Raw genomic sequence first — 21,201 nt, forward strand, 5'->3', positions numbered from 1 at the left:
AGTAGCGGCGGAATCAATGCAGGTCCCAGGGAGTGCTACAATGTTGCTTCTGGGGCTTTTGCGTGCAGGTCGGAGAGAGCGGCAAGCAGGGCTCCAGAGTCACGAAGCTGCTGCGAGACACGGAGGCCAGCCCCGTCCAGCAGCCCCTGGCGATCGTCGTTGCACTCGGGCCAGGCGCACAGCAAGAACAAAGACCCCGAGCCTGCCTCGCCGAGTCCGGAGGAGGTGAGGGCGTTGCAGCGCTTCTACTGCCGGGAGCCGACTTCGAGACACAGCGGCAGGATCAGGCTGCTCTCCCGGTTCCGCCAGCGCCGATTATTCCAAGAAGTGCGTGCAGGATGTCGCGGAAACCGGGAGAGCAGTTTAGAGGTAAGCGGAGCCGAGGAGTCAGGCGGCCATCATGGTCGCTGGCCAGGCTCCTCCCCAGTTTTCCGTCTTTTGATGTCATGGGCTGCCAAACGCTTCCACTTGCCGATCGAAGTCAGGCAAGAGGACTGCTTCCTCTATGATTTTAAAGAACAGCCATTGAAGCAGGTGCACTCCATCCCTATCATAGACTTCATATGGAAAGAAGGACTTAAATTGATGGAACAGCCCAATTCTGTGCCGGCTTTGCTTCAACGTATCGATAGGGCTCCTGTGGATTTGCCTGCCTGTTTAGTTTCCCAGCCAAAACCTGATTCCGTCATTACTCAGGCTGCTCAAAAGAGGTCACGGAATCCTTAATCTTCCTTATCACCACCGGACCAGGAGGGTCGCTGTCTGGACACCATTGGAAAAAAGTTTTCAACAATGGCTGCAACCACTGTACGAGCTGCAAATTCCTTGGCCATCCTCAGACGTTACGACCGGCAAATGTAGTCAAATTGCTGCATTGGTTGACCTCCTCCCTGAAGCATCCAGAGCGGAAGCGCAAAAGATCGTGCAAAAGGGTGAGAAGATTTCCTCTGAAATTATCGACTGTTCCGTTGATATTTATTCGACTGACTTCCGGCAGTTAGCTGGCGCTGCAGTTTTACGGAGACTAGGCTGGCTCAAGTGTACGTCTTTTCGGACAGAGGTGCAAGCGAAGATACTTGATTTGCCCTTCGATGGTGAGTCCCTCTTCGGTAAACATGTGGACAATGCCTTTGAATCTATTAAAAAGGACACGGCCACTGCTCGAGCCCTCTGTTCTTTACAATACCGGAAGTGGCCATTTCGTGGAGCACGTGGTAGAGGTACATCCTCTAATTTTCGTGGCTCCTCCCAATACCGCACCTACAGTGACAACAGGCAGCGTTATCTAAACTAATCGCAGTCTCGACAGACCGACTCCAGACCATACAGGTGGAAAACCACTTAGAGGTCGGAACTCCTCCAATAAAAGATTTTAGCAACTCCAAGTCTTTTCCCACTCTGCAAATTGAAGGTCGAATCTCCCAAAGATTTTTAGATTGGTCCACAATAACATTCCGACCGTTGGGTTTTGGAAGTCATCCAAAGAGGCCACGCTCTAAAATTCATCAAGTTCCCACCCAGCCGCCCGCCATCTGGTCCTCCTCCAAAAGATCTAAAGGAACTGTTTGCACAAGTTGCAGTTATGATTCAGAAAGTTGCAGTCAAAGTGGTTCCTCGAACATGGGATGGGCTTTTATTCTCGCTTTTTTCTTATCAGGAAAAAGTCTGGAGAGTGGCACCCAATTTTAGACCTCGGAGCCTTCAACAAATTTGTCAAGTCCAAGACGTTTCGCATGCTGACATTGCTGGAAATCTTAGTTCCTAAATCCAGAAGAATTCCTCTCTACAATCGACCTCCAAGATGCATACTTCCATGTGCCAATCCATCAAAGACACAGGAAGTACCTCCGTTTCACAGTGGGATCAAGGCACTGCCATTTCAAGGTTCTACTTTTGGACTCCGTTCCCCGCCGAGAGTCTTCACAAAGATCATGGCCCCGGTTGCGGCATAACTTCGCCTACAAGGCATATATATCTACCCTTACTTGGACGACTGCTTAATAAAGGCAGCAACTTTCCAAGCAGCAAAACACTCAGACTTGTCTTTCCCTTTTCCAAAGCTTGGGTCTTTCCATCAACCACGAAAAGTCACATGTTCATTGTGAGAAGTTGGCCTGATATGATGTTCACTAGTTCTAGTGACCACCTTGTATCAGTCCAAACAACCCTTATGGTGATTGGTTGTAAGTCAACCTTATAGACCAGCTATCCTAGTGGTAGCGTGGACAAAGCAGTCTTGGGCTAAACTCTTTTGGCATGCCAGCTGTATTACCATATGTAACCCCCTTGAACACCAAGTGAAAGGACACCACACAGGATATATTCAAAATATATATGTATTTATTACTACCAATAGTCCCCTGAACTCTTTGAGCACAGAAGCAAACACGTTAAAACAATTCAATAGATAAGTATACAAAATTGGCACAAATATGGATAGGCCCGGGTGGCCCCTAAAACCATATACTAAAGAAGTGGTATAAGTACCACGAGTCGAAAGGAAGTAAGGCCTAATGCATGCTGGACTAACTAAAGTTAGGAACTAGGAGGCCGACGGGATCTGGTTTGCAGTGCGCAAAGTTAGAAGCAGTTCACATTGAAGTCGATGGATGCGTAAAAGTTAAAAAGGTGAAGGTAGGAAGTCTTCCGGTCAGTCTAGAACTTAACCCTTTGGAATCTGGACACTAGGAGTGTTAAACTACTCGGGGGGCACCGGAGTGCCAATGTTACCTCACCCACAGGAAGCGGGTGCAGTGGTGCCAAAGTGTCGGGATTCTGCAGGAGTTCAGATGGAGCCTTGGAGTGTTGTTGCTGCAGGTGACCTGATGTGAAGAGTTCCGGTGGATCCAAGGGTGGATCTGAAGAGGTGAAGACCTGAAAGCAGAGGGACAATGTTCAGTCACTAGCCAGGGACCGGCAAAGAACCAGGCGTTGTCTGGTGCCAACAGGTGATGACGTGAAGCTTGTCTCTTCAGCAGTGTGGACTAGGCGACGATGATGACGACCAGGAGTCACTCCCGAGCTGTCCCACGTAGGCTCTAGTTGATGGCAGTCAGCTTCTTGATTGGAGCAAACAGACCTTGGCTAATGCAAGCCATGCAGGAAACAGAGAAGGCTTCTCACTCTAACCAGCCAGGTCAGAGGGGTTGCTGCTTTTGGGAGCAGCAAGGGCCAGTCTGGAGCAACCAGACCAGTGGTGGAAAGTTGTTTGGTCGCCAAAATGGCCACTAGCCAACAGACTAGTAACCAAATAGGCGCGTCGAGTGGAACAAAGCAAAAGGGCCCCACGCAGATCTCGTGAGAGCTGGAGGGCTGGTCCTTGGTGCAAATGTAGCTCGGTGGTGGGGCTTCTCAAGACCCCAAGCACAGCGGTGAGGGTGCCTCAGGTGCTGCGCAGTCAGCTTCTCGTGGACTGAGGTCCGGTCCCACGTCGCCTCCACTCGTCTCAGCTTTGCAGGGACTGTGGATTGGGCTGTTAGATGTCTGGGCGTCTGGTTCTTGTCAGGCTCTGGGCTCTGGCTCCGGGCTCTGGCTCCGGCGGCGGCGAAGCAGTCGTTGATTGCTGGATGGTGCCTGTGTTCACAGGGTGGCCACTCCTTGGCCACAAGGGAGATTCTTCAGTCTTCTGAGCAGCAGAACGTCGAAGGGCCAGAGTATCTGCTTCTTATAGTCGAATTTCAGGGTAATCTGCCGTCTTGGGGCTCAGCTCCTACTTTTAAGCCAAATCTAGGGGCTGGACTACCTACTAGGTCCCTCCTATGGGTGGGACCAGGAAGGGGGGTGGTTACACCCCCTTTCCTTTGTCCAGTTTCACACTGGGGCTCGAGTGCCCCAGCACCAGTTTGAACTGGCCTATGCACCTTGTGTGCCCCAGGCATGTCTGATTCTATTCAGTCCTACCTAACCAGATACACAAAATCTTGTCTGGGGTGGTGCTAGCACCTCCCAAGGCAGGAAACCCTTTGTCCAAGCCTCCCTCGCTGGAAGGACTCCCAGCAGCAGGAGGGCAGACTTATTTTTGTGGTGGCAGCATCCATTTTGTGATGCTGAGGATCTGTTTAACTTTAACCGGGGTTCAGGTTCTGTACATGTCGTGTCTCTCTAGAAGGGTGGAATGCTACCCCCGTCGCCAGAATTGGCGAGGGGGGTAGGGTTCCAATTCGTATGACAACTTACTCGACATGTTTTGATGTCAAACCAGAGTTAGCATTGAACCGCGAGGTTCATAAATGAGTATATGGTATGACGCTATCAGGAAACAGCTAAAGGACATGGTTCCGAAAGCTGCAGACAGGTTCAGCTCATGCTAGAGCACCATCTCACACATAACCAAGCACTCTGCCTCCAGGATTGTCTATATCTATGGCACTCTTTGCTGGGGTGCCCGTCGTGGACATTTGCAGGGCGGCAACATGGAAGTCGCCACATACCTTCACTAGGCATTACTGCCTGGACACAGAGCTGAGGAGGGGTGCCGCAGTGGGACAATCTGTGTTATGCCATCCATTTCAGTAAGTTGAGCCTTCCTCCGTCCCTCCATCCTTCTCTGATATGCACATTTCTATGTTGATGTTTACTGTTGACATTTATTTGTGGTTTATAGTCGCATGATATGTATTATCTAATGACTTGCATATGCTGTACCATCAGAAAAGTGCACTCTGCATTGCTTGCTACTCTGATTCAGGCATGTGAATCTATGAAAGACACCCATAATACTGGATAAGAAATGCGTTGCCTGTAACTGCAGTTATCTAGTATTGCTGTCTTTCATAGATTCACATGCAACCCTCCCACCTTCCCGGGAAGGACTCACCTAACTCTGTGTTACACCTGCTTAGCTTAGTGCGTACAAAAATATCAGGGACTGAGGCTCCTGCCAGGAAGGTTCTAGAGGGAAGTGGCAGCTGATTGGCTCCTGTCTAGAGTTTAGTCCTTTTTACAAAAGGACATGGATATGTTACTAAGGTGAGGCCTTTAGGCCTATTATTCTCTATGTATGTCTATAAGACATTACTTTTCTATGTACCGGAGACTCCCGTCTTGACGACTGGGAATGATTCAGGCATGTGAATCTATGAAAGACACCAATACTGTATAACTGCAGTTACAGGTAAGTAACTCATTTCTTACTTTCAGAAAAAAGTTGTACACAACAATCTGTTTATGCTAAATAAGAATGCCAAAGCAACGAACATAAAACTCGTGTTTTCGATGTGCCTTTTTAGAATTCACCTTCAATTAAGGTTTTAGATATCTTAACTTCAGTAAAATTGGCTCAAAGGAGTAACCCTTCTGCAATGCAGATTTCTATTTTACAGTCTCAAATTGGCTAATGTTTTTCTGGAGTACATCTGTATTTGAGGGGCCATTATTAAGAAGTTCAGTACTTTCACCTTTCACCTTTTATTACTTAGTGAAGCTTTATACTAAGGTCATATTAAGCAAAATACGTCTTAATATTTATATAATCTGCCTTTTACCAGCAAGATTCACTGGATTAATTACCACCTGTGTTTAAAAGTAGTGGTGCCAAAGTTTGTTGATGCCTTCATTTTTTGCCTTCGACGCCACTAGCCCTGTTCAGTCTAGAGCAGTGCCTTTTCCCTTTCTTGTATGTAGCAAGATCATGCATTGCAATACCTTAGCGACACCATGTTGCAAGTATATGCTCTTGGGTCCATTCTATAGAGCTTAATCTTGCCTGGTAACCCTCGGAACCGTCAATTAGGGGCTTGTTGGTTCATATCAGTCTCAAATGTTTCGCATTGGGAAAAGTGCTTTCATGGGTGGGCAAGAGACCCCACTTCACACGGCTTTACAGGTGCATGCTTTACAAGCCTTAGTTCTGATCTAATTCCACGTGTGCAAAGCTTCTGTCAATTGCAGCAAAACTTTTTGTTAACTTTAGGGATAAGACTTTTCCAACGATTCACATACTAAAGTTGCAACTGATCAGTCATGGCATCTACATACGAGTAGAGGAAAACCATACAGTAAACTAACCTCTCGTAGCTGCCTGCAATACCTTCTGCCCTCGCCACTACCCACCAGTTAATAAGAACTCACTTCTTAATGGGTTTGCTTCAACGCGGCCTATCTGGGACAAAAGAGTTTCCAGAGGAATCAGTGTCCTATTTGCTGCTTGGAGCTGATACATATTGGTGATCCTCTAAGTCTCCCAGAGCATCACAATTAAATACACACTTGTTGTGCTAAACTGATCGCTTATCATAGTTGTGGGCTCCCTAATATGGAGTGACAGGCTGGAATAGCACAAGTTTCACTGAGGTGTAATGCTTTTTCTTAAATTAAAATGTTAACAGATGACTGGTGAAATTTGCATGATTTTTCAGGAATAACCCATAATTTTGATTGAGTGCCGTTGTATTGGGAGTATACATTATTCTTGAACATTTGCATATGGTGTATGGTCTCAACGCATACATCAGAACAACGTAGCCTGCTTGGTTCAGAATTCTTCAGTGGTTTGCAATTGGGTCAGATTTGAGTGGCTGGCTCAATTTGGTTGTCCTCTGTAGATATAGTACGCTGTATACGTCTGGTTTAAGATTGTGGGGCGTGTAGATTCTTTAGTCTGTAACCATTTGGAATTGTTTTTAAAAGCCTGCTTAATGAGACAATTGTATAAGTAATTCCTTCGCCATTGTACCTCTTCTACTCCTAGCTATTACAAGGCCTCCATGTATCTGGCCAACCTTCCTTGCTGTATGTAGCTATGTTGGCCAGATGAGTGCATATGACAGTGACTTAATAGAGTGGAACCAGAAGGCTGAGTGGCTGATCTGGGGCTGCTTCCTAGTGCTGTGCAGCAGCAGTCTAAGCTAGTCTTGGAAGGATTGCCAATTAGTATAAAGGGTCACAATGAGCGAGAAACAATGACCTCTTGGTCTCAGTTTTAATTAGTTCTTCTTTTTGGGGTATCTGGGTGGCAATAGATTTCATGAATTGATTATTTCGCTAAAGTCGTACGGTCTCCTATTTCCTATAGCATAAATATATTGTAGTACCCTTTCGGTTTTCCTAAAGTTAAAATCACCAGTCGCTTTAGTGGCAAGCATGCTATAGAAAAGATTGCCTAGCTGCTAGCAGATATTCCCCATTTGGAATAATTGAGATGCTTCCTAGTTCTTTCCTTGCAAGAACATGCGAACTGGATGTCTTACTGTGTCAAGTAGATGCTTCCCTAGCCATTATGAACGAAGATGTAGGAAGGACTTTGGTGGCACTGTTTTGTACTTAATGTACACTTTTAACCGGATTGCCAAGTGCTTTTCCAAACTTGTAAAAATGCTGTTTGGAGTGGCCTGAATCTTCAGTGATTAGTAGTTAAAAGGCTATTGCTATATATTTCTCACCTTCCTGATCAAGAAACGAGACGTGCCAGGTCATGAGTGTGCCAAGTCGTGGCAAGCGCTGAAAAGTTGTTGCTCTTTTTGCTCCAATCGCTAATTAAATAATCCATGATCTCAATTTTAAGGTCTTTATTTGAGATCCTCCTTGTAGAACAGGTATTCTGCAGAGTTCAGTGAGTTACCAAGCTCTTAAATCTTATCTTGAATTAATTTGTGCTTCTTTTTCTGCACAGGCTATGTGTATTTGGTGTTTGAATCAGAGAAGTCTGTGCGAGCACTTCTGCAGGCCTGCACTCAAGACCTTCTTAGCCAGGATGGCTTAAGTGAGCACTATTTCAAGATGTCGAGCCGCCGGATGCGTTGTAAAGAGGTAACCTGGCTTTGTCTTATATACATTCTTTACGATAATGGCTTGGTTGCAGAATGTAGTCCTAGGGCATTGTAAGTTAGTTTTCCATATTGATCCTTTTTCTAACCTGTTTTGAAACTGCAGAGTTTGGCGAATTTGTATACTTGTTAGCTAACATAGCCTATTTCCCTTGAGTATTATTAGTTTTACCCTTCATGTTTCGGTTTTTAAGCCTTTTTTTCCTTGCATAGGAGTTCGGGCACAACCTTTAAACAGACAACTAGTAATGTAAAGTGGTTATAGTTTAAAGTGTTAGCTGAATTATTCTCTTCTGAGCAGAGTCCATTATTCATGGAACTACGAGCTTTCTAGATTTCACCATGGTCTCTAGATATTTACCACTATGCATCTTTATTTTCTGTTTACAGGTGCAGGTGATCCCCTGGGTCCTGGCAGATAGTAATTTTGTACGAAGCCCATCTCAGCGACTAGATCCTAGCAAGACTGTGTTTGTGGGTGCACTGCATGGCATGTTGAACGCAGAGGCACTAGCTGCTATCATGAATGATCTGTTTGGAGGAGTGGTATATGCTGGCATCGATACTGACAAGCACAAGTATCCAATTGGTAAGTTCTAGATTCGACAGGGTGGTAGAAATATCTGATCACCGCTTCTTTCCTTACTGGCGCTTCTTTATGAACAGTGATACATTTTTTAACAATTCTATTGCAAGGTTTAGTTCCAGTTTTGATATCGAAACTGGACGTGGCAATTTAATAGCCCATCAGCAGGTTTACTGATGTGGTAACCTTCAATACAGCATTCTTTGTTCTAGTGAATATGGCACTTTGCAGACAATTCAAGTAGTTGTGTTTTTAGGGTTGTGGGTCCATAATGTAAAATGATCCTTCGAGAGGGGGTGTATCAGGGTTCCGCTTTTCACTTTTTAGTTTGAAACACGTTGGATTGGCTAGAGATTATGTATACTGATGGAAGGGGGAAATCTGTAATCCCCTCCATCACAGGAGGTATGAATCCAAATAGCTAGTGCCTAGTTGCCACCTTTGTACCATGTCGGGCCTGTTAACTTAACCTGGCATGTGATGCATTTTCCCCTCCGGTTTACCGCCAGTGTCTTGTTAAATGTCCAGAATTTTCTCGAGTTATTCTATTTAATAATTTTCATGGTATGTAGTAATTAATGGTTACGAATTTTCTACTGGCTAAAAACAAATGCTTTAGTACATGTTTGGTTTTTGATGGTGATTAACAGATGACATTGTTTCTGGACTCTGGAAACGTGAGATGCCAGGAATTAGTATGGTCTAAGAGCCAGGATTTTACCAGAGGTCAGCCAGTGCCACACCCTAACTTAATTACTAGGACAACAATAGCTGAAACCTGGTTGCACTTCAGGCACTACTACTAGGCACTGCAGTAAAGTGTTTTATAGCACACATGAAACTGCTTGTTTTGGGTATATAAGCTCTCCTGAATGTGGTACAAGCCGGTTTAATAGACCTTCATCACGAAGAGCATGGTATATACTCTTCCTCTGCTGCTCCACCACCCATCCCCCCCCACCACAAAATTCGACTGTGGTAAAAATATTAAGCAGCTGTTGAATAATTGATTTAGACCTGTATGTTAGATTGTATGTCAGTAGGTACTTAAACTGGACGCTTTCTTGGCTGCTTGGGGTATTTGTTCAGAGTTGCTCGATAGTCATTATTAGAGGCTATCCTAAAAGGGGAAACAGATTTTCTTGTATGTATTTACCTCCTACAGGTTGTCCTAGCCTGTGAATGCATGGTGCCTTATTTACCCAAGGCCTACCTCTTCACGTCAAGATATTTAGTTGTGTTTGCTATTTCTTAAATGTGGCTAAATTTGTATAATTCTGTAGTATTTTGCTTTGCTAACACAGCCGGAGAGCACTGCAGTGCAAATAAGGAGTATAGAAGAAATTTTAATATAATAGTCTAAATGTTGTTTGGGTTCCAGTCACAACTTGATCATTTCGGACTCGTTCTACAGCTGTTTTTTTTTATTGAAGACTGGGATCAGGCATAGTTGCAAGATAATACCAGAGGCTTCGGGTTTTGCTAGTTATATAGACTTCACTACAGAACTGATACGTATATAGTTTCAATCATAAGCATGCTGAAATTTGCACTTATTTTACCCTAAAGGTTCAGGTAGAGTCACCTTCAACAACCAGCGCAGTTACCTAAAGGCTGTCAGTGCTGCATTTGTGGAAATCAAAACTGCCAAGTTTACAAAGAAAGTAAGTATGACATTCATCTATATCCAGTATTAACACTATATTGCAAATGCTCATATTACTAAGTCATTGATGTTTAGTAAAAAGGTTTTATTAACGGTTGGCTCAAGGTGGTCATGGTTGTGTAACATTCTTCAGCATTTTCACAATTTAATTCAGAAATGTCTTTGAGAATGTCTATTTACTGTCCTGCAGTCGTCATCAGGCACTTTGAAGAGCATCTGGTACAAGACAAACTCTTGACTTGGCCAGACGTTTTAGGGTTGAAAAAATTTGAATCTTGAAGGTGGTGGAGAACTCGTGGTCTCCTTGTATAACTTTTGTAAGACTTGAAGAATAAAATCCAGATATGTGGTCTAATAGTGTTTTGTACATAAACAAGGACAAAAACACAAACTCTAGGTGCTGATTCAGATGTAGATATGAGGTTGAAATAGTAAGATTTGAAAGTGTAAGGTTGGGTCTGCAAATGGTGTGGTGATGCAGCAATTTAATGTTTGAAGGTCTAGCTTTAGACGTCCTGATCATATTGGAGTACCTAAATGAGTCTTTAATGTGTCTGGTCTATGCGGATCTAAAGCTGTCCGATCTTGGGTTGTTATACAGTTTCCACAAAAATGGTACGACTGCGTATTAGGATGACAGAACTTTGGAAAGTAGGGCCTGAGTCAATCTATATAATCACAGAATGCTAGCTCAGTGCCTCACCCGAAACACTAACCTTCCTGGGGTTGCAGGTGATTTGGTAACCTCCGACATGAATCTGTGCCCAAGTGTAGAAAGATCTTTACCTTTAGTTTACTTGTGTATTCCTAGGGTAAACACAAAGATGAGTCAGGTTTTCAATACATTGATTGAAACAATCTTCTTTTTGCAAAGAAAGAATGAGCTTGTGAGTATTAGGCAAATAAAATCAAGAAATGTAACTAGCACTATTTGCATGATAAATAATAAACAGTCCAACCATTTCTATGTATCTTTACTGATCGCTACCCCTACTCTGATAGCATAGTGGATGTGTCCTCTACCCTATCAAGTTTAGCCTGACTTACCCACCCTCCCTTATAATTGGGCCAGGGAATCTGCCTGGTGTGGATTTGCCATTCCTTCTCTGCAGGATGGAGGATCAATGTCATCAGCTGCATGTCGAACTGAGGATTCGTTACAGGACAGTCGTATCCAGAGTGCTCCTTTGACCTGTGAAGGACAGTGCACAATTTATATAATAACCACACTGAAGCACAGCTCTGATGCAGTGATATGTCTAGATATTAGAACCTTACTCAGAACGAGCAACGCAAGCACCAGGATATCTTGTTCTGTATTAGCCTTGAGAGGAGTGTACAGATTACATGGTGAGAGGCAGTCTAAAACGAGCAGCATGTACAATATCTTCTCAGAATAATATATTGCAAGCATAAAACATGTAAAACATTGCTAAAACGGTCTGCCTAAAACTTGTAAAATGGAGAACCAAAGTGTGCCCAAGAAGACCTTCCAATAATGAAATGACCCCTTAACCTCTAGCACTGCTTTAAAACTAAAAATGAAGACTTTTTATAATAAAAAGCCCCTTGTATCTATCTTGGAGCAGCTAGAACTAAACTAACATGGCACTGCCATCATTGACTCACTCAGATGAATGTCCGTTTGTAAAGTGCACAGCTACTCGGTGTACCAGTGCTACAGGCAGAAACCAATCCAGGAACCGGATCAGAGTAAACTTAAACAAGTGGGGTTTTAGCTCTTTATGAAAAGGCTACTTTGATATGTTCCTAAGATTAAAAGGAAATGGGACCGAGAATGAAGACTTTTCTCATTAGTTGGAAAAGATTTCCACCATCAGCCATTTGTCATACGAGCCCAGACTGGAAAATTGTGCCGTAATGTGGCCATGAGATATTGTGGCCATGTATGCTAGAATGCGCTGTGAGCTAAAACCAAAGCTGTGAACTTTTCCTAACAGGGAGCCAAGGAAGCCTTTTCAGATGCAAAGAAGTGGAAGTCTAGAAAATTTAAATAAGACTGGCTGCCATGTTCTGCACAACTTGCATATGCTAAATCAGGTGATCAGGAAGACGCATTAGACTAGTCCAGTCAGTAAATGACCAAAGCTTGCACACAATCTGTTCTTCCCAAGGGAGAAAAGCAAAATGTTTTTAGCACTTTCATCGTCCAGATACAAGATCTCCCCACCTAAGAACTGAGCCTTGAGAGGTGAAAATCAAACAAGCCTTAGATTTTACTTCACTGAACATTCCATTCCCATCCATCCTGGTAATGGATTGTAACCAAACACTTCTGCCTTCTCTGTTGCTCTGAATTTTTTTTGTTTCATTCAGCTCATAACTGCCCCATACAGGCCGTTAGTTTTTTTTAGCAGAGGCAGAATCACCCTTGTAAGTGCAGTAAGGTAGTATCTGCATATGATGGTTTTAATGCCAAAAGTTTCCACTTATAGGGCAGTGGACCCTTGCTGGACCTGGTGGTGAAGTGTCTTGCATCTGAAGTATAAGTGTTCACCCAGACAGCCCAACCCAAGGTTGAAGTAAGAATTGTATCCAGTTCCAGCCCGACCTACCAAGAGCTGAAAGGTGGAAGAGTATCTTATGGAAACAGTGTCAAATTCCACCAAAAGATGTAATATCAAGGTGGTATTTTGGCCAAGATCTAACTGGAAATGACCCAAACCAACGCACTGCAAAAAGTTCCTCTGAAAACTCATGGCACACCGTCACAGATTATGTGGTAGATATGGTGCGCCTTGCAGAGGAACACTATGGGGGAAGTTCATGCTCAGACTACTCCTCCACATTAAATTGTGCTGGGGAACATCAAACCTCAAAGGACACAGCTCAGAAAATGCTATATGCTTATTCTGCCAAAAGAGCATCCAGAGGCTAAATTAATACTTTGTAGTATAAGTATACAACTAGTAAAGCTGCGCACATTTGTAATGCCAAACAAAATATTTTCGCAAAAGTGCTCCCTAGTCAAGAATAGTTTTAATGTAATTTCCCCTGGTTGGTGCACATATCTTGCATTATGGAAGCTCGCGCTCCATTGAACTAGGGCTCCTGTGCAGCTGTCCGTTTGTGCTCGGAATATAGAGCGATATCGACAAACGTTTTCCAGTAGACACAGAATGGATAAAAGCCTGATACTTCTGGCCCAAAGAATCCATATTTTATTCAGAAATGTTTTTTGAAAATTGCATGATCTAGGTCTGGCTGTGTACAGTTCTAGTTGCTATCCTCCAGACCGCTATCACAGCGTCCTTAATCCTACAACATATACCAATATTAATTTGTGCAGTGCTATAGCATTAGTCTGCTGTTTTATAGTTCAAATTTAGCCTTTGAAGCTTTATTCAAATCTATGCATATTTCGTTGTTGAAATTACTAGAGTAGCAGAACTGAGTAATCAGTTTATATCCAATAAACTAAGCCTGTACCTTATGACCAGGTTATGTGCTGTATTTAACAACTGACTTGCAGTGTTTTAAAGATTTTGTGAATGACCAATGAGAGTAATTTCATATAATGTGTTATAGGTGCAAATTGATCCCTACTTAGAAGACTCCGTGTGCCAGGTCTGCAACGCCCAACCTGGTCCATTCTTCTGCAGAGACCAGGTAAAGGCACCCATATATGCTCTCCTTGTCTCAAGTTCATGTGAAGGAGGGGCAAAGCAGTATTTTGCTTGTTAATTTTACCCATTTCCTTATTTACTTTTCTAAAATTTTATATTTATACTTTATTTTTATTCAGGTTTTCACAATGATTTGGTTTGTGTATCTTGCTGTGTTCAATATGAAGGGGGAGATGGGTCCTATTGGCGCATGCTTGTAGTATTCTGTGCTTGGACTGGACAGTTGTAGTTGAATCGTTGATGGTTGTCCCTAAAATTCCAAGCTCCTTGACAGCATTGGCCCGTACCTCGTGCCTACTTTATTTCCTTTTCTGTAAAATTGTTTGATCTTGCTACACAAAGCCTTCCGCTTGTGCCTGCAATAGACTTGGGGGAAACTCCATCTTCACACAATGGGGATTGTGATCCCTTGGCTTGGTACTACCCTGATATTACATGTTACTAGGGGACCATTTTTGATGTGTTGGATAAGTTACTGGAGTTTCAGATAGAACAATCCCCCTTGATAGCATTGCTTGGCAATGTTAGAAATAAACTTGCGGAAAGCAGAAAACTAAAGTCCATGCTTTTGCTGCTGGCTAAATAGCGGATATCCATGTGCTGGGGCCCGCTGCCAGACACCCTGTGCTGCAGACTGGCTTAAGGATGCCACTTACTGTCATGGACAGCTGTCTATCGGGATCTTATGCCAGCACAGTTACGCCCCAGGGACATCTGGGAACCATTGTGGAGATACCTCACTACCAACATACAAGATCTTCCCCCTCGAATCGGGTTATAGACATATAGTGGCGAAAGGAAATACGCCTGCAGGGCAGTGGTTGAGAAAGAAGGCATAACAGTACACAACTTGAGGAGGCCGGCATGCCCTCCAGCCCCCCTCCCTCTCAAACCCTTCCTTCCCTTCTTGGCTCACTTTTTCTTTGTCTGGGGCTCCAGTTATGACAGTGCAACTGTGAAAACAGTATTTGTAAATTGCAGACTATTCACCCATAGGGGTCTCCAGGCGCTTGGGACTGTCGGGGAGATTAAGTGAACTATTGCCCAGAGTCACATGATGATGAGCTGATATGCCGCTGGCGATTGAACCGTGAACTGCGCTTTCTGGAGTCGGTCTCTCTGCCGCTGCGCCACACCTCTCCTAGATAGATTAGATTTCTTCTTTACCGGAGGAGTTGTACCACTGGCTTCATCCATTTGATTAACCACCAGGGGACTGAGGCCAATCCAAAGAGAAGAGGAAAAAATTGTAGGTTGAATTGTTCCTAAGAAAATGGAAGAAACCTGTTGGGAAGAAAAATAGGAACTGAGACGTGTCTCTTTGGTCTGGATCAGTTAAACTTTGGTACGTTGACCTCTTGCAGTAAGGGGGTGAGGTGCCGCAAAGCCTACTCTAAGGGTCCGCTGCCGCTTAGGGAAAAAAATATAAAGAGAGCACGCAGTGGTGGCCGCCTCTTCACTTATAATGTGGCTAAAATCTGGAACAGTCTGCCTCTGCAGATCAGTGCCCAACCTAACTACCTTATTTTCCGGAGACAGATTAAAAGATTACTCTTTCCTTAACTACAGCTCCTAGTTCAGTGTGTACGCAGGCAATAGCGCTGGGTTGCCCATGGGTCAACAGTCGCTTTAGAAATACTGTTTCATTCAATAACTGAAAGTTTATATAAATAAAGAAGGAAAATGTACATTTGAAAATGTTAAAACATTTTGTTAATGTGAAGGAATTTGAAATTGGAGGCTACAAATTAAGTTGATATCCTCAAGATTTGTGTGAGCTTTCCAAGTGCATCAAACTGAGTATGGGATGGAGGAGCTCAGTTGTGTTGGCATTAAACCACAAAGCGGCGAAACTCTGAACTGCTGAGGAGGCTATTCAAGATGCTCCCACTTTAAGCCTGAAGAATCATGGTACAAGGTATTATCCTATCCTGCTTGGATTATGGGAATGCCATATACCTAGGGGCCCCACAATCCATCTGCAAGCTTCAAATCCAAAATGTTGCCATCACGCTCCTCCTGACCCCCACCGGCAGTCTGCAGCCCCTGCACTAAGGAACCTTCACTGGCTACAGATCGAGAAAAGAATCCAATTTAAAGCAATGTGCAACGTCCACAAGGATTTCTGGAAGATGGCCTCCCTAATCAGCCAGCCCCTGGTAACCCACTACCAGCCGACACGCACCTTCGCTCTACTTCCTCTTCCCTTGTCTTACTGCGTGGAATAAACCAGGAGCGGTGTACGCTCCTTTTCCTACAACTCCACCAAGCTCTGGAATTCTCTTCCCATCCGCATGTGGACGGAGCCCAATTACCTACCTTTCCGCAAACTCCTAAAAAGCTATCTGTTTAACAACCACCTCTAACACGCCGATTCTTCCCCTCTGCTTGCATCTGTCTACAGTGCTGGTATGCCTCAGGGTAGCTATCTCGCTTTATAAATGTTTTCATTTCAGGTGTGGCCTCGAATGATATTTTTAAAATGCATACGTTACTAACAACATTCCAAGCTATCTGGCACAGATATTGGTGCCTAATGTGGCAGCAGATCCTCCAGGAGATCCAGTAGCCTTCTACTGAAACCACAAAGATAAATCAAAAACATACAACCAGGACTTCTCTGGGATGATGCCCAGGATCTGGAATGCAGTGCCCCAGAAGCTATACAATCCCTCTACTGCATCTTTTAAAAAGTTAAATCTTGTGTCTAAATTCACATGATCCATGTTTATACTTTGTTATAAGATTTTTGCTTCGTATGGGACATAATGTTTACAGGGTAAATATAGGAAACTGGCATAGAGTTAAGTGCTCCGGGACCCACAAGGGTCTTGTTCGCACTATATAAAACCTTCTAAATAAATACAAATAAATAAAAATAGTGTGCGGCCTGCCACTATTCTTCATGGGGACAATTGTCCTTTAGTATTTAGTAGATTGCTTCTGAATGTCTTAACTGAATTTCATTTATAGCAAGAGTAGTAGTTCAGCCAAGACCTCATGCTTCAGCTGAGAATGTCACAAACTGGATTGTTAGATATATCTTGAAAACCGTGAGCACTTGTAACAGTGGTATCATTCTAGCTAATAGTAACTACAGCCACTATTTAAGTTGAGGCTCTAGAATGTCAATCTTCCATTCTTCTAAAGAAGTTGGTGTCTGAGGCACGTGGCTGTAAATCTGTGCATTCTCCTGCCACCTAGTGTTGGGGCCTGGATGTGGACACTTTTCTTCATAGAATCTTGAGTACCAAGGATCAGGAACTCCTCCTGTTTTGGGTAAAGCACATGGGCATTGCCTTCATTGTTGTGTTGTTTTCTTCTGCTGTCTGGCCTAGACATGAGCTGCATCGCTCCAGAGCGAAGCAATTGCAGTCAGTTCTCCAGGCTGGCTTGGTTAATCTCCCTTCCATAGGCGTTCAATATTGCTGGTCCCTTTTTCTTGGTTGAAATTCAACACTTGTGCCTTCGTTTGGGGTGAGGGATGAATGACTTTGGTGCCCTATTGGGGATCTTGCCCTTCGGAGCATCCCCCGTTTGCTTTCTCCAACCATGCCTCGCCTCTGATGGAGAGGACACCGTTCACCTATTGTCCACTGTGCTGTGCAAAGTACCCCTGTATTGATTTTCACTAGGTCTGTAACCTGTTCTGATCTCCTGAACACTGGTAGGCCTCTTGAAATGCCTTCAGTGCTGTCTGCTTGAGGAAAATATTGATAGTCTAGCTCGTCACCTCAATGTCTCGGAGATGGAGATGACACACCAGGACTGTTTGGCACGCAAAATCTCTTGGGGGACCTTCAGCCTGAATAGTCTGCTGTAGAGTAGAAAGCCGCCTCGCCTGAACCATGGTCTGGATCTGTCCTGGAGAATAAAGACCTGCTGCCTGAAACGTGCTCTGAAACTGCCTGAAAAGTGCTCTGCTTCTTCCCCGATCACCTCAACATTGCTTGCACTCTAAGATGCCCACTCCCACGGGTAGACATCCACTCCCTATGCCCAGAGAACAGCTTCCAGTCCTCTACTGCCATCTGGCCATGGTAGGCACTGAATATCCTCTTTGAACTCCACACTTCTGCATTGTGCCAAGGAATATGAAGCAGTCCTTCGTCGACCGCTTCCATCCCGGCGGCACTGACAGTCCATCTAAGCTGTCCACTGCAGATGCGACAGCAACAACCCTCTCGAAGCTGAATGGAACCTGTACTTCAGAAGGTGAAGGATGAACTTGCGCTCGGTCTTGCATTATGATGCATCCTCATACATGACGAATTCTCACCCAGGCACCAGTGTCCACTGCAGATGCTTCAAAGTGGGAGCTTAAAATGTTTCACAAGTTCAGACAAAGTAAAGAGAAGCACATCAGTTCAGCAGGTTCCAGTTTTTAATTAAAAAAAATTCTTCATAAACTACTTTAGCCAACGTGTTTCGACCTCAAAGATCTTCAGGGCAATAGCTAGAGTATTTATTTTGGTTTGAGTGGAACTACAGATAAGAAATCCGATGAACCAAAATAAATTAATACTGTTGCTTTTGCCCTGAAGAAGACCTTTGGTGGCGAAACACGTTGGCTACAGTCGTTTATATGAATTTTTTCAATAAAGAACTAAACTGTAACATTCTGAATTGATGTGCTTCTCTTTTCTTTGGTTGAATTTGTGAAACCTATTAATTTTTATACATGTGTAGTGCTGAATCATTGTTTGTTGTGAAAGCATGGGATCTTTATCTTTTGAATCTTAAGGGGTATTGGGCTTATGATTCTTTGCACCTGTATATATTACAACATATCGTTGTTGTAGGAGAGTAGGGTCTGCAATCCTATGATCACCCGGACTTTTTGCTTTTGTTTCACTGGTTTACGACTTTCTCGGGCTGTGGGCCTGCTAATCAGACCCCCAGCCTAGCTGTTCTCTCACTAAATTGATGCGTGTACCTTAGGTGCATTACCCAATTGGAACTGGGCCACCTTGTCAGACCCTGTAACTCAGGGCATCGGTGTACCCAGGGCCTACCAGGGGCTGAAGCAGGTATTATGCCACCCCTGGATGGCCAGCTAAATCTGACACAACTGGCTGCACGACAGCTGGGGCAACGTGGCGTACTCGCTCGTTGCTTTAGGTATAGTATCCCTATATCTAACCTTACAATGGACACCCGAGTTCCTATCAGTCACTCCTATGGCAGGCCTTGACAATCCTGAAGGCAGAGTGCATGGGACCATGTGAATTGGGCTCTGGCACGAGCCGAGCCTGGTTGCAGCTTGCGGAACCAAGACCCAATGGCTGTTCCATGATAACGCGTATCATATCAGTAACTTCGGTATAGCGTTATCAAGACATGTCGAGTAAGGTGTCATACGAATCTGGATGCTGCCCCCTCACCAATTCTGGCGACGAGGTTAGCATTCCGCCCTTCTAGAGGGACACGACATGTATGTAACTGTGAACCCCGGTTAAAGTTAACTGAAGCCTCAGCTCCACAAAATGGACGCTGCCACCACAGACACGAGTCTGACCTCCTGCTGCTGGGAGTCCTTCCAGCGAGGAGAGCTTGGACAAAGGGTTTCCTGTCAGGGGCGGTGTTCGCACCATCCCAGACAGGGTTTTGTGTATTCTGGGTAGGTAGGGCTTTGCGAGAAGGTGACTGCGGAGTGGCACCCCGGTGCTCACTACGCATCTGCCGGCTAGAACCAGTTCCAGGGGCGCGCAGCCCCGGACCTGGGGAAAGTCCGGCAGGGGAGAGGGGTGTAACTACCCCCCTTCCTGGTCCCACCCCTAGGGCAGGACCTAGTCATGTACCCGCCCCTTTCTTTAGGATAAAGGCCGGAGCGGGGACCCTTCCAAATTAGATCATCTTTGAATCAAGAATACTTTCTACGAAAGGACTTCGAGACTCTTCTCAAGATTTCTCCCTTGTGGCTAAGGAGTAGTCACTCTGCGTCCGCAGGCACCATCTAAGAACTCTGCGGTTTGCTGCAAGTCCTTCCTCAGGAATCAGACTGCCCAGCTCGACGAGAACCGGCTTCCCTGGCACCTCTGACCTCTACCCACATCGTCAGCTCAGCTGAGATCTGTGGGTGCGACGAGACCTCGAGGGACCGGCCATCATCAAAACCTGCACGCTTTCTTAACCAGCACGACCACCGAAGGAATCCCCTGGTGAGTGCTCTGGGGTCCGAGAAGCCCCGACCCTGAGCAGCTCCAGCACCGAAGTACAGCCTCCCAGCATCTCCACGATCTGCGTGGGGCCCTTCTGCTTCGCTGTTCAGCACGTTGTCCGATCACTAGCCGCTGGCTTGTGACTCTGTTGACGACGAACGACAACCAACGCTGCTGGTCTGGTTGCTCCAGACCGGCCTTTGCTCCCTTCTGCGAGAGGAGCACCCCGGACCCTCCTGGTCCACTCAAGACACCATTTTAGGCCCACCACGTGGCCCTGAAATCTGCTAAGGCTTGTGGCCCCAATCCTGGGCCCAGCGACGCAGACAGCATCAACCTTCGTGGGACAGCTCGCACATCCATCCTGGTCGCAGACAACGCCTCCTGGTCCGTGAGACTGCAGAGCCTAGCGTCGCCCACTCACCTAGTCGAGGTGACGGCCATCCGGTGCCTTCCTGGCACCCTCTGACTACTGGCTAGTAGTACGAACTTGGTCCCCTCTGCTTTCAGGTATCATCGATCACTGATCCAGGCTTGGATCGCTACGAACTATTCACCACTGGTCGCCGGCCAGCAACTCCTTTTCTTCCGGCTCCTGGCTCGTCAGCGAAGACCCCCGACGCCTGTAAGACTTGTGCAGCCGCAGCCCTCGTGGCTAGGTAACTTCGGCATTTCGGTGCCTGCATAGCCTCCTTACTTTAGGGTCCCGAGTCCCTCGCTTCCGACTTGCCTTATCGGGTCCGCCCAAGACCACTAGAACTTTCCGTGCCCTCGGGCACTTGTTTTAATTGTGCACTTGAAGTATTTTCCTAAGTTTTGTTCTGTGCTTAGTACCCTGTCCTCACAAAGAGTACAGGGCTGTTGGGATTCTAATAAATATACTGTTTATTTTCATAACACTTGTGTGGTGTCCTTTCACTGGGTGTTCAAGGGGTATGTGATGGTATAACAGCTGGCTTAACACGCCCTCTAGAGTTTAGCCCGAAGACTGCTCGTATCCACGCTACTAGGATAGCTGGTCTAAGGTTGACTTACAACCAATCACCATAAGGGTCGTTTGGACCGATGCATAGTGGTCGCTAGAATAGCGAACGCTGCATATCGGGCCAACTTCTCACAGTTGTTATAGTCCAAAAGACAGATGCATAGGTAATTACCCCATACCCCTTGTTTTGTGTATCGCATCGAAGTGGGAGCACTGATTAAAGGGAACTCGTTTCTAAACTCCCCCTTCCCCCACAACACTAGAGACACAAGGGGTCACCCAACTGACTTTAAGGGCAGCCCAGGGAACCATATGCTATACACCCACCATGGGATCTGTTCGACATAGATCTGCCAGGGGACCCAGATCCTGACCTATCCTGCTTGTCATTTC

The 21,201-nt window shown here is 45.2% G+C and overlaps 1 protein-coding gene across 7 annotated transcripts in view; it reads left to right on the forward strand.

Annotated features, from left to right (window-relative positions):
* The window catches only part of CPEB1 (cytoplasmic polyadenylation element binding protein 1), a 443,269-nt gene that overhangs the window by 365,518 nt on the left and 56,550 nt on the right, over nucleotides 1-21,201 (forward strand). For all 7 annotated transcript variants that reach the window (XM_086959196.1, XM_086959198.1, XM_086959197.1 and 4 more), the window contains 4 exons: nucleotides 7,610-7,746; nucleotides 8,154-8,352; nucleotides 9,919-10,013; nucleotides 13,565-13,645. In XM_086959196.1, coding sequence (XP_086815322.1) covers nucleotides 7,610-7,746; nucleotides 8,154-8,352; nucleotides 9,919-10,013; nucleotides 13,565-13,645 — 512 coding nt within the window. The remainder of the gene's footprint in view (nucleotides 1-7,609; nucleotides 7,747-8,153; nucleotides 8,353-9,918; nucleotides 10,014-13,564; nucleotides 13,646-21,201) is intronic.

Source organism: Lissotriton vulgaris, chromosome 2_2, assembly GCF_964263255.1.
Source record: "Lissotriton vulgaris chromosome 2_2, aLisVul1.2, whole genome shotgun sequence".
NCBI classification, from domain to species: Eukaryota; Metazoa; Chordata; class Amphibia; order Caudata; family Salamandridae; genus Lissotriton; species Lissotriton vulgaris.